At 40.4% G+C, this 17,908-nt stretch overlaps 1 protein-coding gene across 2 annotated transcripts in view; it reads right to left on the bottom strand.

Annotated features, from left to right (window-relative positions):
- sorcs1 (sortilin-related VPS10 domain containing receptor 1) overlaps positions 1-17,908 on the bottom strand; it is a 120,599-nt gene that overhangs the window by 10,468 nt on the left and 92,223 nt on the right. For both annotated transcript variants that reach the window (XR_002836549.2, XM_023798746.2), the window contains exons 9-16: positions 17,645-17,824; positions 16,633-16,779; positions 15,396-15,498; positions 12,849-12,925; positions 11,802-11,893; positions 10,158-10,265; positions 7,515-7,632; positions 6,103-6,236 (exon numbers count right to left, since the gene is read on the bottom strand). Coding sequence is in view for 1 of the 2 variants with exons in the window: in XM_023798746.2 (XP_023654514.1) it covers positions 6,103-6,236; positions 7,515-7,632; positions 10,158-10,265; positions 11,802-11,893; positions 12,849-12,925; positions 15,396-15,498; positions 16,633-16,779; positions 17,645-17,824 (959 nt within the window). In the remaining variant the exon portion in view is untranslated. The remainder of the gene's footprint in view (positions 1-6,102; positions 6,237-7,514; positions 7,633-10,157; positions 10,266-11,801; positions 11,894-12,848; positions 12,926-15,395; positions 15,499-16,632; positions 16,780-17,644; positions 17,825-17,908) is intronic.

Below are 17,908 nucleotides of genomic sequence, written 5' to 3' on the forward strand. Positions count from 1 at the left end.
TTAATATAATGGGCCCCCTGAGCATCCCACCCCCAAATACAAAACCTTTGCTCCACCCCTGGTTTACATACTATGTGGCTGCACACCCAAAGGAGTTCACTAACACTTTTAAATTGGTTAATGTTTATGTGATTATATAGTACACATGAAGCCCAACAACGAACATCTAGATTTTTCAATGTGTTTATCGTGGCTGATGTTCCCTTTTGTATAACAACGAGTAAATAAATCCTTGTTTGCCACAGTTGTCATTTCCACATGTGGGTGTTGGGTAAAAATCTGAGTTATCACATTTAAGCTGGCTTTGTAGAGTCTGATTTAAAGCTGTGCATGTCTCCTACCTGTTTTGGGTAGCCCATTTTAGCCAGGCGAATAATGTAGAAAAATTCCTTTTTGTGATTGTATTGTTTAATGTCCATATTTGCAGTATGCCTACTCATCATAGTGCAATTTTTCTATGTGATTGAATTGCACCCCAAAATGGAGTGGTGGAGAATGTTGTAATGAATGGAAAATGTTGGCCTCTATAGCGTAACTGTATATGTTTTGTCTTGCTGTTTTTTCTATATGTTCACAAGGACTCTGAGTATGGAGATGCACCAAGAATAAACACCTATTCAATGCTGTTACTGACTTTTCTTTAACAATTCCTATCCCATGAATCTCCACATTTGTTGTCAGAAGTGGGATAGACAGTAGTGCAACTAATGAAGAATGGAACTTCTGTCATAGACCTGAAAGACAAAATCTTTGGGAAACGAGGCCAGTGACTACAGTATATTAATCTCAGAAGCTTTAGAGGCAGAGTCTAAGACTAAAACTGAGCCAGCATCCTCAAATTTTGGGTCAGAGCCTTCCTAACCAATTACAGAATTGTGAGGACTGAAGACATCTCTACTTGAAGCCAACTATTAGGCAAAAGCACAGAACCTCCAGACACGGACACTAAGCCTGGCAGTAACTAGAGGTCCACAGGTAAAACTCCCTAAATCTAGTCCTCATCGATGAGCTGCACATCTCTCCACACCCTAGCTGACAGTCACTGTGAAGTGACCAAGACACAGATATTCATCTTAATTCTGCTGTGGGACCCAAAAAGAGCACAATTTGATGTATCGTGAGCAAAGTATGGACACAAAAAATGGTTTGTCATGTTTTCAGCAAGAGATCTTGGACCATGGAAAGAGCCAGAAGCGGAGTAGGCTAGTCCCATTGCTGAAAGAAGATTAATTAGATGCCTACTCGGTAATGGATAAGAAATGGTCCAACTGTTCTTGAGATGCTTACTAGTTGAGGTAATTCTTGGTACAAACTTTGAAGTACTTGCCAATATAGTGCCCCCATTTCTGTCTAGGTATTGTTCAACTGTTGTCAGTACGTGTTGTCCTGTTATCAGCAGAACCCAAGCTAAATCAGGTCTGCTGCCACTTCTAGACAGTTGTCTATATGAGGAAGAGGAATTCACAGAGGCAATGGTGACTAGGGAAACATATGAGGGAAGTCGTACCCGAAACACACCCATCTAAGTTGCAATGTGCACAGGAAATGCCAGAGAACATAACTGAACGGCAATGAACAGACTCCTCACTATAGCCCTTGTTTGAGAAAAATCAAGGTGGTCAAAAAAGAGTGAAAATGGGGTATGGTAGGCTATGGATCAGGATGACGAGTGTTCAGTAGTGCTATCTAGTTGGAGACTTTACCTTACACATGCCTTTCCATAGTCAGAAAATTTGCAATTTTGCAACCAGATATGAAGAGGCTTTCCCATTGTGCAATGCAACCACCATTAAAAGGCGTGCCAACTTCACAAGGACGGTGGATGGCAGCCAAGCATCCCAGCCAACTAAACCAGCCTTTACCACCTCAGACTGGTGTCTATTTAAAAGTTTTAAACCCTCAAAAACATGCTGAAGAAATGGCTAAGTGGCACAAGTAATGACTAAGATAAATAGCTGCTATTCCTGGTTTCCCCCCACTGAGAAATTCTATAGGCATCTGTGACCATTTGAGCTCTTGCATAGTTGTTCTGAAATGGGACCACCGGCCATCCCAGCTGTGACTTCAGCAGAAAAAGAGATTGTCAATATGTCATGGGAAAAAACCTAGAGAAAAACCATGTGAAGTCATAGCAGAACTTTTAAAAAGCTCAATAGTACCAGAAGCATTGGCATAGCCAGCATACTTGATACGGTATCTGTTTGGTCAAAAAGTCTTACTTCTGCTTCCATCATCCACAAGCAAACCTCATGCAAAATGGCAGAGACTATTTACCATCTGGAAGATAGGCCCAGTTCCCTATTAAGTCCTGAAGAAAGACAAGAAGAAGCATGCAATTCTAGCATGCTAATCTGATTAATAAGTTTAAGAACAAAGACCCAGAAGAACCTTGGAGGCAACAGATCCTTCATGCAGTGAGGGGCAGATGGGTCCCTGTGTAAGTAGTTTTGCAAGCCGAATGCTCTATATCAGTCTGCTACCTACTGTATCACATATTTTGAATTGATGACCAGCTAGAAAGAACTGGATCTGTCAGTTTTGTCACTACCGTAGATTTCTGTAAGGGTTATTGTTAAATCCAGTTAGAAGCAAAGTATTTATTGCTTCAGGAAACCATTGAGGTTATTCTAATTCCATTTAATGCCTTTTGGGTTGCATGGCACTCCTGTGACATTGTGGCTGTGCAGATTACTATGCAGTGCATCTAGATAATGAGGTGACCTACTGTAGCTCCAAGTAGGACTACCTGGTCCAGCTGTAGAATGCCCAGGAGTTGACCCTAAATGCTACAAAGTGTTAATAGGCTAGGGGGAAAATATTACCTGGTACCTTGGGCAGAGCTTAATATGGCTCCGTTTATGACGTCATATGATGTAGGGGGTGTATCCCTTATTCTGATTGGTCGAGGGGTTATGGCCATATATGGTATCATACATGCTTATGCCACGTGTTGCTGATAGGGGGGCATATGGTTTGGGAGATAAGGGTTGCCGTTAAACTTTAAGTCATATTAAACTCCGCCCAAGGTACCAGGTTATATTTTTTAGGGGAGTAGCATGTTATCTGTTATACCTACTGGGAGGAGGAAACGTGAGAGCACAGATTCATGTGGTGGAGGCCAACCAGAACTCTCTACAGCTCAGGACTAAAACGGAAGTGAGGTCCTTCCCTAGCCTTGTGGTGTGGTATAAGAAATTCATCACAGACTTTGCCAACATTGCAGTGCTCATTAATCAACCTGAGCACAAAGACTGATAAAAAAAATAAAAAATGGTATATACCAGTGCATGTGATGAAGCCTTTAATACTCTTAAGGCATGTTCATGCTCATTCCACATTCCGAGAAATTCAGATTTTAGCAAAAAGTCACACCCTGAAGCAGAAGAAGTATAGCCTTTTCTTTACACATCATACACCAAATTCTCCATGACAGGAATGGAATGCTGTGCCGTAAAGTGGGCTGTGGACCATCTAAATTATAAATTATCTCTTGGGAAGGGAGTTCAGTCTAGAGATTAACCACAGTAACCTCACATGGATTCAGACCATAAAAGATCATAATAGCTGGGCCTACTGCTTCATTAGCTGACACAGAGACGGTAAAAAGAATGTGGTTGTAGACTGACTGTCCATATTTCCACTCTGAGGCAACCATGAAGAGGAGGGAGGCAATGTGGGAGAGGTCTGTAGATGACAGTGGATGGCAAGATGCCAACCCTGTCTGAACCATCAAAATGAAAATCCAAAAGTCCAAAGCATTTGCTACCTTTCAAGACACTGTTTCAGTTTTTAAAATTCCCTGTTATGTCTTTTGGGTTGAATGGCGTATTTGTAACATTCTTGCGTCACACGGATACATGCCTGTGAAAATAACTGAGCAGTATACCAAGATAATGTAGTGATCTATAATAGTCATTCACAAACACTCTTATTGGTTAATGGTTAAGTGATTTTACAATAAACTTTAGTAGCTTGATTATTTTAATGTACTTGTCTTACTTGATGTTTCGTTTTGTATAACAAGGCGGAATTAAATGCATGCTTATTGTGCTTGGTTTTCCACATAGAGGATGCAAATCCAAGTGCAAATCCACTACATTTAAGCTGGCTTCTTATGGCCAGTTTTCAGCTGCACATGCGTGGTCACCTACCTGCTTGTGGTAGTCCATTTTAGCCAGAGGTATATCGGGATAAGATCATTTGAAAGAAGTGAAAACAAAATACCTTTTTCTGTAATTACTAATTTAGGTTTATACCACAACACTCTTTAATTGTCAAATCTGATTGGTCAGAATGATGACTAATTTTCTATAACCGGCAACATAGTGCCATTCAGGCGAGTCACAGTAGTAAATCAATGCGCTAATCAATGTGTTAAAATTTTTAATTTTAACTAACGTTACTTAAAATTCCAGACGTAGAGCACAATTAAAAATTAAACTAAGTGCTTTTACACCATGAATTCACACATCTGAAGGGTGTTCATTAATTTTCGTTCACATGTAATGCCAGCCAGGCCAATAACATCAATAAATCGATGCGCAATTATAATTTTTATTTCCAACTATTATCACTTCATACTGTAGGAACTATAAAAGCAAAGAAATTGATACCAATGACTTACACAACAACCATACTTCTGGTTTGTACATGGCCTTTGGGTAGGAAATTTCGAACTACCAACTAACTTATGACCTTAGTAATAAATTATTTTCGAATTAAAGGCGGTGGCTTGGGTCACACATAAGTAAAATATATAATAGTAGTAGGCTTGGACGGTATCTTATTTTTCATACCGCCCAGACAGGACACTATGGTATATGGTTTTTCGACAGTATTTTAAAAAGCAAGGGTATTCTACTATTTTAAAGTTTTGGCAACAAAATTCGCTATGCAGGAGGAACTGCCAAGAAAAAGTTTCAGTGAAAGAAAATACCACGGTATGCTGTGGTGCTGTAATACTTCCCAAGCTTAAACAGTAGTAATACTAATAAATGTGTTTTCATTTCTTTAAAGTGAAAATGTCTTCAAATACAAATGTGTACGCCAAATGTTTAATAACTGTGATATAAGCAGAGTAATGCATTCCAGGTCTTGCATTATATCATGGGCGGGGAACCTGTTCCATAGAGCACCGATCTGAGTGAGGGTTTTTGGGATGGCCTCTCAATCAGCCAATAACAGTGGGTCCCCAGAATTGGAATTGACAACCACCGTTTTATTATTGGCTGATTGAGAGGCCATCCCAAAAACCCACACCCACACCGGCCCTCCATGGAACAGGTTTGCTACTCCTTCATTATATGTTTTTAAACACTCTCCACACCCCTGCATATTCAATCCATGACTGAAAAGGAATGTCCAATCTGTGCATTAAACATTTTTAAACGTACTCAGCTGCACAGCGTGTGGATCTCTTTACCTCCATAGCCTTAAAATAGCATAATGCATTTTCTTTGGTTCTGTAATATACAAGACATCACTGCGGAGTTCTGTCTTTGTTCTATGGCCAGGGAGCAGACTTATATATTGTACATAACTATATATAGCCCCTACTGATTGTAGTGGAATGCTGGAATAAATATAGGTGGTTTGCCTTTGTGGTTGAAATCTATGCTTCATTTTGTCATCTTGTTTGTATAGTCACTGTAAATAATGTTTTTTTCTGTATGTTCATGAGAATTCTGGGGATAGCGATGCATAATGGTTATATCAGTGCCACTACGATTTTATCTATTTTTTCAAACATTTCATTGTCAAAAGCCTTTGGATTATTATTCCACACATCACCACAATGACCAATGGCATCAGCTCTAAGGCAAAGAAGAACATAATGGATTCACAGAGGGGAAAGTTACTTTATCGATGTATTTAATGTAAAGCACATGCACAAACCCAGCCTATCCTGTAAACTGTATTTGATATGTAATTGATTCTTTTATATACAGTTATCCCTCAATGTTTTGCAGGTATCAGACCTCTTGTTATAACCATTTTGTTAATTCAGTTGTACATTATACACCATGATACTCTACAAGCTCTGAAAGCTACAGTAAGCACAAAGATGTTTTCATCAAAGGTATCTAAGAATAAATTACTCACCATTCAAAGTCAGACTCGGTGCATTCACAGGGTTCTGACGCCATGGTGACAGAGTAATCTTTGCCCATAACACACCTGGCTATAGGCTTCAGCTTCTGGTATATCCTTTTCACTCCCATGATACATGGCTCTCCCTGGTACAGATGTATATAAGAAACAGATGTTGTTCAAAATGTTCCTCATGTAATTACTCTTCAAGTTACTTCCTTGGTCTAAGTACTAAATAGTTCATATTTGCTTAGGAAAATAAAGACAGTAACTACTGCCTTTCTATTTCAAACTTTATTTTACTTGTTTTGGTAAGGATGTTTTCAGTTCACTGCATGCATATGTATTACGATGGGTCATTTTTGAGTTTGTAAAACTGACACAATGTGAGATGGATATTGTTCATTGGGTAAACTTTTTTTTGTAAGACCAAGAAACTCATACATCTTAGTTATGTATGACTGGGTATTTATAAAGAATGCTTTACATTCGTCACATTTACATGTAGGTTGTGTAGAATACTAATGTAATGACACATTTATTCAAGAAAATTCTGCAAAAAAACAGCCAGGAAGCAATATTCCCTTTTTTTGATATAGACTCTTCCAGAACAGTGTCACTGTCAAAAAAGTTGTTGAATATTTTCACCTGGGGAGACAGTTTTGATCTAAAAGTTTTAAATTCTCTACATGTATGGATTCCTCTGCAGCCAGGTGACAATAACCCACCCTTCCATTAGAGTGTCGTATCTGGGGCAGTTTTGCACTGTTAGGTTTTTGCTGATACCTGTTTTGCTCCTCTCTTCTGCATACGATTTAATATGAGTTTCGAAATGTGTCATTATTCTACTGCATTGTTTTTCCAGGTATTGCAGCAATGCATGAATATGTATGTGTGTGTGTGTGTGATCTTGATCTTTAAGAGAAACCTCTATCCCTTTGAGATTTTGCCATGTTTAAAGTGCCGGGGATGCCACATAAAGAATCGCGAGCTACCAAATTGATACACTTGGTAACTACAATTTGTATTGAAGATCAAGATTTGTGAAAAACTACTGTAGTTTGAGTCATCAGTTGTAATGTTTCTATATTTCTCAGCTGAACTTTTTACACTGGTCCCAATTTACACAATGACCACATTTTCTACTATGGAAGGCAAACACAAATCACTCCCACAATATATTCAGTGTGGGTATGTAGACTACCCTGTTTGAGGACAAGAATTTATTTTGAGATTTATTACAAATATTACATTTTAATTTTGGTGTTTACAGCTTCTGGATGTGTAATTACCAAACTGTTATTGTAATTGTGTTATTGGATACCCTTGCTGGGACTGTGTACAACTAGACTAATTATTATTTGTGCATCTAATCCACTTACTTGGGAAAACTGAATCCATGTGTCATAGAGGGAAATTCTCACCTGGTTATGGAGATGCCATGTTTGATAATCCCCCTCTGTACATCTCCTATTGAAGATGGATCTGAAGTCAATTTTGACAAGCTGCCACTCAGAGCGATGGGTGACATGGCCGAATATTCTACAAGAAGGAATATTTTCATTTCAATCTCCAGATCTCCAAGATTAAAGTTTAACATTTAAGCAGTTTTAATATTTTGCTAAGTGTCTGCTGCTCAGATACATACTGTACTGTAATTTTTCCTGATTTTAAATAAATTCAGATGGTTCGTTGTACAGTATTTACCCACACCTGTTATTCTGCCTGCCTGGTATCTTCCCTATCTCTGTTCACTACTCTTCATTGAAAGTTGAAGAATGCTGACTTTCTTGACGTTTTACCTGCCACTGCTGAATACCTATCTCTGAGTTTTCAACTGACCGCATCTAAAAATGTTTGGCCGTGATTCCACACGAGCATTTCCTCAATTTGTTAAAAAGTGCAACGTTGCTCACTGTAACACATCTGCTGAACCACCTTTGGCTTCCGATCTTCATTTGCATGGCCAAGGTGGTAGGAATTATCTCCAAGAACACTTCCTCTGCCAGTAAGTTCCCTGGTGTGCGTTCTATGGCATGCATTTCCATTTTTCCCCTCTCCACACAAGTCCACATGATATCCCGGCATTACACAAGGTATCTGGATTCTCTTTGCCTCTGATTTTCGCACAGCCAGCATTTGCGTATTGCACCTGTTCTGTTGAGCCTTAGCATAGTTGTAAACGGAATGATTATCTTCCAAATACTGCTGACTTGCCATCTGATTGTCATTCTAGAAAGCTACCTGAGTAGTTGAGTAGTTTTAGAAAAGGACTCTTTTTGAAATTTCCCACAACCATCTACTGTATAATTATTGTACATTTGACAATATTGCTATATTTCTCTGTAATTACGGTTACCTCTGCCGGTCTAAGCTACCATTTGCATACCAACATTTTGTTTATTTCTATAGCAAGAATTCTATTACAACACATACATGATATACATACAACAGCACTAGCTTTAGCAGTTAGACTGCCCCCCCTCCCCCCCCCCCCCGTTTTCCCACTGAACAACTTTTTACGTAAGGTATTTCTTTAATTTTTTGACCATCATGCTAAGGCTAGTTTGGCAAATTTTTGACATCAACTTCTTGTCAACCAGCCATGGCAAACTGGCAACAAAAGCATTCTCGGAATTTGCTGTCAAGCAGCCACAATGTGATATTTTGCCAGTGGGTGGCTCCCCTTGGTATATTTTGTTGCCAACAAGGGACTTGGCCCTTGGTACATTTTGCCACTCTCAATGATACTGCCAATGCCGACATTGGGGAAGAAAGACCAGGCCTCATATCAAGACCAGTCAATCGGGGGAAATTCCCAAATGTTCTGATGGCTAATTCGTGCCAGCAATTCTATTGATAAGTCAACAAGTTTCACTCTGCTTTTCTTCTCTTCTCTTTTACTCGGTTATCTGCTGAAAAAAAATATAACAAAACATCTACATGTATGTTGGAGACCCCAAATAAGCACCTGGATCCTTGAGAAGAACACTTATGTGGGAAGAATAAGGTAAAAACAGACTAGAAAGTGCTGAAAGTAAAATGGTTAAAACATTTTTGTGGGCTAAAAGTAATATATATTCTTTACATATTCACTTATAAATATTGTTCACATTCATGAAAGGGAAAACATGGATAATATATAGGTATTTTCTCGTTACAGAGAGTATGTTCAACCAACTTCTCCTTCCCAATTTAAGTCCTCATTTTTGGTAATCTTTTTCATGTGCTTTAGTTACTGGTTTGTAAGCCATTGATCTCTACTGATCAAAATGCTCTGGGAATGTGTTTTGATCTTTAGTAGACCTTGAATTTTATTCATGAAAGAAAAAAATGGGCAATAAGGGTTATTTTCCCTCCTTCATTCTCATAGGCTCACGCGTATGATTCAGTAAAGCCTTCAAAGTGCATTGAAATTACTGACTGACATAGAACAAAGTCACAGCATCAATATATTTATACCTCAAAACCCTTTCAATCTTAAACTGGCCATTGCCTTCAGACTCCCAGGAATCATCAATTTGATGAGGTAACCTTGCAGAAAAGTATTATTACTAGCCCATTACACTAGGCAGGATATAAAAGATGTTATGAGATTTAGTAAGTGTAGATTATGGCTGTACCTTGTTTTTAGTTTATCAATTTAGACAGATTATTACCTCAGTGCCTTGCAGATTCATTTCATTATTGTTTGGTATAGCTATTAATTTATATATAAATAAACAATGCAACTAACGTTAAATAAAAAGCATAATGAGCCCTTTTGAAGCAATTAAGTAGCTGATTATTAAGCAGGTATGATATCCAGGATATGTGAAATATGAAAACTTGTTGCATCAAAAAGCAGTTTAAAAATAAATGTGTTAACATAAATTAAAATTAATCTGGGCTATGAAAACACAAAAAACTGCATGGCCAGTTTGACATTACATTTTGACATAGTCATAAAAATTACAATTACATTCCAAAGTACTTATTATCATTGCAACACTTAATATGTTTGTCTTTGGTCTTTACTCTTCAACTTCCTTAAATGAGTAATACACTCCTTATTACTCTTCACTCACGTCATTATAAGTGTTTCCTCCCCTGGTTCTCCTAATACTCCATCCACAAAAAGAGGGGAAGTAGTGAAACTGTATTTGTTCCAGATTCTCCCTTCGTCAAAGCTCAGCCTGTAGGACAGCATAAAGAACACTTACTTGGTGTACCTTGTAACAATGCATTATATAATACCACCATATTATGCAAACTCAACAACGTGTATATGAAGAGATCTGTTTTGTTTGGATGTTACATGATGCACCACATTATTACAGTTTCATCATAAAAAGTGTAACTCCCACATTTTGGAATAACCACTGCAATAGGTAATATCCATCCATCCATCCATCAATTATCCAGGGTCAGATTGCGGGGGCAGCAGTCTAAGCAGGGATGCCCAGACCTCCCTCTCCCCAGCCACCTCCTCCAGCACCACCGGGGGAATACCAAGGCGTTCCCAGCTGAGAGATATAATCTCCCCAGTGTGTTCTGGGTCTTCCCCGGGGCCTCCTCCCAGTTGGACATGCCTGAAACACCTCCCCAGGGAGGAGTCCAGGAGGCATCCTATAAAGATACCTGAACCACCTCAGCTGGCTCCTTTTGATGCGGACAATCACCTGATTGTCCAAAACATACGAACACAATTCCAAAGATACGATTACAAAATCAATCATCAAGCTGCAGTCTAGGGTTGCTGTGATGCTCTTATGAACACCCTTATGTTCGAATATGATTGGGCAGGCCGTAGGTCTCACTGTCATTACCTACATGAGTGTTACAGTCTGCCAGTAGAACAATGGAGTCCCCAGAGGGGGTGCCTTCCAGCACTAGTGTCTCCAAGAAGGCTGGATACAGTCAGAGCCTGTCCCAAGACTTGAAGTGGATGGGAGGGGACCTTCTCGTTCACTGGGGTAAACTTGAACGTGCAGTTGCCAAACCAGGGGGCTATAAGTAGACCCCCACCTGCTGGGCACCCCTCACCAAAGGCAACTCCAGAATGGAAGAGAGTCCAGCCTCCCTCCAGGAGTGCAGTTCCAGAGCCCACACTGTGTGTTGACGTGAGCCTGACTGCATCTAGTTGGTATTTCTCTACCTCCTGCTCCGGCTCGGGCTCCTTTCCCACCAAAGAGGTTACATTCCATTTCTCTAAAGCCAGATTTGATCGCTGACGATCGGTCCACCCAGGCCCCTGCCTTCAACTGCTCCCCAATCTATCCTGCACCCAACCTCCACAGCCCCTACTGCAGATGGTGAGCCCACAAGAGGGCGGACTCATGTTCTTCTTTCAGGCTATGCTCCCCCACCCCAGGCCTGGTTCCAGGATGGGGCCCCTGTCTCCCCAATCCGGGCGGGGTCACATCGTTCTTTATGGTATTCATCATGGGAATCTATATGAATTACATCTGGGGGACTGCGGGGAAATTGACTACATATTGCGTTCAAGCTGCCTATTAAAAAGTTCAGCAGATTATTACAAAATGCAGGAGCTATTACTTAATAAAGAGAAAATTCATTCAAATTTGTCGAGTTATTAAATAATGTGGTGTTATATCATATTGTGCTGTTACATATCAATTTTCAATAACTTCATATAACTTCAACTTTATATAAAATAACCACAATCTAATTACAAAAAATTACATCATGCACATTATTATTTTTATTACCAGAGATGTCTGATGGGAAGTGGAGTATGTCTGATTGCCACTAAAGCACCACCTTGGTCCAGATATAGCACACTGTACTCTTCCTCAAATATCTGAAAGTTAATAAATGATGAAACTGTTAGGATAGTAATTTAAAAAAGGTGGTTTACAGTATCAAATTTCATTACAAAATTCTCAATGTGTGTGTCCAAATTGTCAATACAATTTAAAAATGTATGTGGTGATATACAAAGGTACTGTATCTATAAAAAGAATTCACAATGACAGAAGTGCATCTAAAAAAGTTACAAAATGTCTGCATTAACAGTTGGCAATAATGCCTTATCATCAATGCCACTGACCCATATAAATGTTTAAACAATGTTATGAAATGCCTGAAACAGCTGTGCTCAAACATTGTTTGGAAATTGTTTTCTATAATTGAGTTGTACGGTGATTTATGAAGCAGCTTTCTGCAGCTTTCACTTTAACATAATTAAAACATTAGTGTGGAAAATGTTGGGATATTTTTATAAGTCAAGGTATGCCGTTGCATTCAAAACTTTGCAGGCTGAAATCCACAGGCATTCAGCCTGATTGTGAAATGAATAACGCTTTATTCAATATAATGCATCACAAAGCAACTGGCACACTAGGCTGAACTCATTCAGAATGCAAGCCTTGCATGAGCTGCAGTGCCGATGTGTAATTAAGTTGCGTCTGTGTTTGTTTACACAATTACACAGTATATAATTTCCAGCTCTCTTACCAAATCTGGAATCATTATTAAATGTTATAAATAGTTATATTAAAACTTTTAAAACAGACATAATTTAATGCTCATCAACACTAAAATAACATGCTTTTTAAATTGCATTTGAACATTCTTTCCGAAGAACAGTGAGACACATTTGGTTTGTTGCAGCTTCTAAAGTTTATATAAGCATTACACAAACCTATTGGTACAGCACCTAAGACATGTTTTAGCCTTCCAGTGTATAACAGACTCACAGCAGGAATTAAAAAGAATTTAAAAAAGTCCAAGCCTATCCTTTCCCTTTCCCTTACCTGTCTCCATGTGTTTCCAGCATCTGATGTTATGAACATACTGACATTATTGGTTGTCAACTCTGCACCAATGGATCCTGGAAAAGAAGGCAGTTCTTCATCTCATTTAAGCATGGAGATTATATTAACTTCATTAACCGTGTAAATAAAATCATGAATATATATGAATGAATATATAAGCTTTCACAGTAACGGATCATAATTGCATTTAATTATGCAACATTGTTTCATGTAACTCCCCATTGGTAATAAGAAAGCAGGACAAGAGAGGGGTGATGAAATGACAACATCATTGTACGAGCAAACTCTGAGACACAGATACGTTCTCTTTGTCACAAATTGCATAGCAACCAATTTCATAGGATTTGGAAACTTTATTTTTTTTAACTGAAAGCTTTTGTACAATATTATGCAGTTATTTTATAAATGTATAATTACTGGAGCAGTATAAATAAAATCCTTCACAAAATGATATGTGCCTGGACCAGCTATGCTTTATGGAAGCCCAGTCCAGGGGCGAAGCACCAGCTTGCAAATTTCCTTCTTGCAAGACACAGATTACGATGAGTAATGTGAGGTTCTCTCACAGCCAAATCCCAGTCACCAGGTGCTTGGTATTCTTCCTGTAGCATAGAGGTGCTCAGCCGGATGAAACTCAAGCCTCTCTCTACCTCGAGGATATGAGCTATGGGTTCCTGGAGACCTACCCCCAGGAGAACTGTGGACCCAGGTGAACCCAGGTGCTGTACAGAATACACTAAATAAAAGGCACTGTGCGGTTAAACAAAAATAGATTAACGACAGTAGCCTGCTATAACTACTAATGTGAACAAGGAATGGTGAAGGTCATTGTCATGCCCTGCTCATCCGATCCTCCCGTGTGCCATGCCCCCTAGTTACCTCATGTGGAATCCGGAAGTCACCAGCTGTTTCCAGTCATGTTGATTAACCCTGTGTATTTAAGTTCACGTTAAAGTATAATTCCCCTGTCCGGTCATTGATGTTATGTGGTTGTCTCCCAATCGTGTCTTTCTTGTGATTAAACCTCATATTCTCCCGACACCTCAAGTTCTGCCTCTGCTTCCCCAGTATGTAACAGAATGATCAGACTCAACAAGAACACGCCGGCGAAGCAGGAGGCTCATCTGCCCGCAGCAGGCGATGCTCCAGCTCCCGTAGTTCATGTCCCGGTGGTTCCTGCACCGGCCCCTACAGTTCCTGTCCTGGTTCCTGCTCCCGACCCCCCAGTTCCTGCTCCCGATCCCCCGGTTCCTGCTCCTGCCCCATTGAACCCCTCCAGTGGGTTACTCCAACCGTCACCTCATCGCGGCAGATCCCGGCTGGGTCCTTGTCTTTCGGTCTCCTGGAGAGGAAGAGGACACCTGTGCCGGGGTCGGGTCCCGCCCTCCCTGCCCCCCCGGCTCGCTTTCGGTCCCCCTTGCTTTGGCTTGGTGGTAGCCTATGGCTCCTCCGGCTCCTGCTCAGCAGTTGTCTGTGGTCCCCCTGGCTCCTGCTCGGCAGTCACCTATGGTTCCTCCTACAGTGCCTTGTTGGCTGGCTGCGGTCCCACCTCCAACACCTTGTCAGTCTCCTGCAGGTTCCCCTGCTCCGACTTGTCGGTTACCTGCGCCTTCGCCTGCCATGGCTTCTGCTTCTACCTCGCCTCCTCCATTGTCCCCTCCACCTTCCTCCTCGCCCCCTTCGGCATCCCCGCTGGCTCCTGCTTCACGGTCACCGAGGGTCCTGTGGCCCCTGCGGCTCCCGCCTTCCACCCGCCGGGGTTCCCTCCGGCTCCCTGGTGCCCCCCGCCCTTTGCCTCCTTTCCCCCTGTGTTTGCTCCCCATCCCTCTGTCCCGCTTTTGTTGCCTCCTGGTCCCTTTGGTCCTCTTTTCGTCAGTGTGCCACGCTGTCATCCCTCCATTGTTCCCATCCTTGGTGTCCCTGTTCGTGTCTGCATGGTTTTCCTTGTTCCTGTTCGGTGTGTCCCTGCCATTCCCCGTGTTTCATTGACGTTTCTTGCTTTTGTTTTTCCAGGTCCTGTGCCATCCCTGGTTTTGCCCCCTTGGCCCCGTTACGACTGGGCTGGGCCCAAATTGCGCACCTTTTGGGGGGGTGGGTGTAGTCATGCCCTGCTCGTCCGATCGTCCTGTGTGCCATGCCCCCTCCTTACCTCGTGTGGAATCCCGATGTCACCAGCTGTTTCCAGTAATGTTAATTAATCCTGTGTATTTAAGTCCGCGTTAAAGTATGTTTCTCCACTACAGTCATTGACGTCATGTGGTTGTCTCCTTGTTGTGTCTTTCCTGTCGTTAAACCCCATATTCTCCCAACACCTCGAGCCCTGCCTCTGCTTCCCCAGTATGTAACAGTCATACATTTATGCTGGAATTTTTGCTTATTTTATTTACTAATTAAGTAAAAGGCAGAAAGAATTTATGAAAATACAAATAACAACATGGACACCAATCCCTTTCCAGGTTTCTTTTGTTGTACAAAAGAATGGAGTAGAGTGTCTTTTCAGGTGGAAGGTGCAGGATTTTTACACACCCGATGCCACAATGATACCAGGCGCTGAGTCTTTGCTGGCTATGGTTCCAGATGTGTACGGATTCTCCGATACATGAAGATGTAAGTGCAGCGAGCAGTACGGCTGTGAGAGACACATATGGTAATGAGACAAGAAAAGGGAGGCAGGGAAGTACATCACAAACGTATCCTGAATCCTCAGCACATTACATTTTAGCAATTAAATTAAGTGAGAAGTTTCAGAAGATCACATAAACCTACAATCATGTACATTGTTGTTCATAATATCAGTTTTTAAAAGTAGCACAATGTAAGCTGAATGACAACCATTAATACTAGTAATAAAAGAGAAAATTGACAGTTTTTTTCTGAAGTGCTCCAATAAAATTGTTATTTTATATAGCCATCGTTCTTGAATTGAAGAATTTAGTGGTGGACCCACATTAAATATGCCTTCAAGGAACTTAAAAGTCAATTTGGAACAGCATGCCCAGTGCAAAGGAAACGCTTTGCAGGATGGTGTGGAAAAAAAAGAAACTTACCTAACATGCTCTGCTATCTTGTTACAACCTTTTTTCCTTGTTATATAAAGAGGTACTCGGGGAATATCTAAGAAACTATGATGTATTGCCTCATTGTGTTAATCTGAGACGATCATTATGTGGGTAGTCGAAGAAAGAATTGTTGCAAAAAATCCTATTATGTGTTCCACAAGGCCAAAAACCTAAACCAATTAGTTTACCTAAACAAGCTCCTCTAATAAAAAGTTGAAGCCTAAAAACAGCTGTTATACTTAGAACTCATTAAAACTTTAAAAACCTTGATGCCATTTTCATGTTTGAATTGGAGTCAATCTGCCCCTTTCAGAATTCTGATTGCATCACTGACCTTTTGCTCTTTCCTGACAAGACAAACGAGTAGCCACTGTTTTCACAGAAATCAAGCTACTAAAAACACGTTTAGTTATAAAATCTCCATTTGAAACACAGCATGTAAACTTCATACAGGGAAAAAAATGCAAACGATTAATTTTAAAAGTAAAAGCAATAATGAAGTAATCAGAATCCTACCTGACCATTCAGGAAGCTGTTAAAATGTATCTATGTGGATGTTCCAGATTTACAGGAAACATCCACTTGAGGACACATCAGTCTTTGGCGGAATCTTTATACTGCATAAATATGACTGTTCCTTTTGAAATCATCAATGCCTGAATCATTCAGATATGGTGAAAAGGATTTGACAAGTGAATACTTACCAGTATGCAGTGAATGCTATTCCCCCTAAGGTCTGTAACAGGGGCTTGAAGTAAACGCCAGTCTCTGCCTTTGTTGTAGGTGATATAGGTCTTCACTTGGTTATCAAGCTTTTTGTTTGCCAAGAACATCCCTTTTATCCCTGCTACCTAGGAAAATCGAAAAAGCTGAAAAATGAATCAGTCCTAGATAATTTTAGAAAGGCAGCAGGAAAGTAAATGCCATGTGTTTAGAACGGAAATAGGAATGCATTCTTCCTTAAGGTGCATGTCAGTTTCGAAATTATCCATATTTTGTCGCTTTACAGGGGTGCAAAAGTGACAATTCCGGGAATTTACACCGTTCCATCTCGCCGATCTGCATGAATGATTGTTATTAAGGGAGGAAATTAAAACGTATATTGAATAATGAAAATGCATGTGAAAATATAACGTAAAAAATGAACAGTAATAGTAATACTCCAAAAAGCAAAAATTGAATGAAACATTCATGCAGTGAATTTCAGACTAAATCACATAAAGGTAAGTAAGCCTCATTTATGACTTTGGCCATGAGAGTTATATTTTAGAGGAATCTGCCTATTTGCATGCTTTGAATGATGTGAAAAACTTTAAATTTTGAACTTTGAACTTAAAATTCACAAAAATACAGCCTCCACACTACAACAACATAAAATCATTTTACCATCAATCAGTTAAATAAGTGACTATCCAATAGTTCTAATACCTTCATGACAGAAAATTTGATCAAACTCAGAGGTCACCTATAGCGGCATTTCCCAACCCGGTCCTCGGGGAGCCCTAGATGGGCCACATACATTTTCCCCCGTTCCAGCTCCCTGCCAGACAGTCCAATTTTTTGTCGGAGCTGGGAGGGAGCAAAAACGTGGACTGGCCGGGGGTCCCTGAGATTCAGATTGGGAAACATTGACCTATAATATTGGACAATAAAAGATCAATGACACAGAACAGTTCATCTTCTGGTGAATTGACAATGAGCCTTAAAGCTACATACCTCATAGAGATCAATCATGACATTGCCTTCTGGCCCCATGCTGCTCATCACGCTCTCCAGCGCCAGGGTGAAGTAGACCCCCCGAGCCTCTGACACATACAAGTTGTAAGTGTCGTTCTGGTTCCACTCCTGCACAGCAGCCACTACCCGATTTTCATCGGTGCTGATAACATGTAGATCCTGAAAAGCAAAGCTTCTCAGTCTCAGGCATCATTCCTGCCACAGATGACTTGAATTTAAATGAGAAATGTCATCACAGGTCAG

Source organism: Paramormyrops kingsleyae, chromosome 20 (assembly GCF_048594095.1).
Source record: "Paramormyrops kingsleyae isolate MSU_618 chromosome 20, PKINGS_0.4, whole genome shotgun sequence".
NCBI classification, from domain to species: domain Eukaryota; kingdom Metazoa; phylum Chordata; class Actinopteri; order Osteoglossiformes; family Mormyridae; genus Paramormyrops; species Paramormyrops kingsleyae.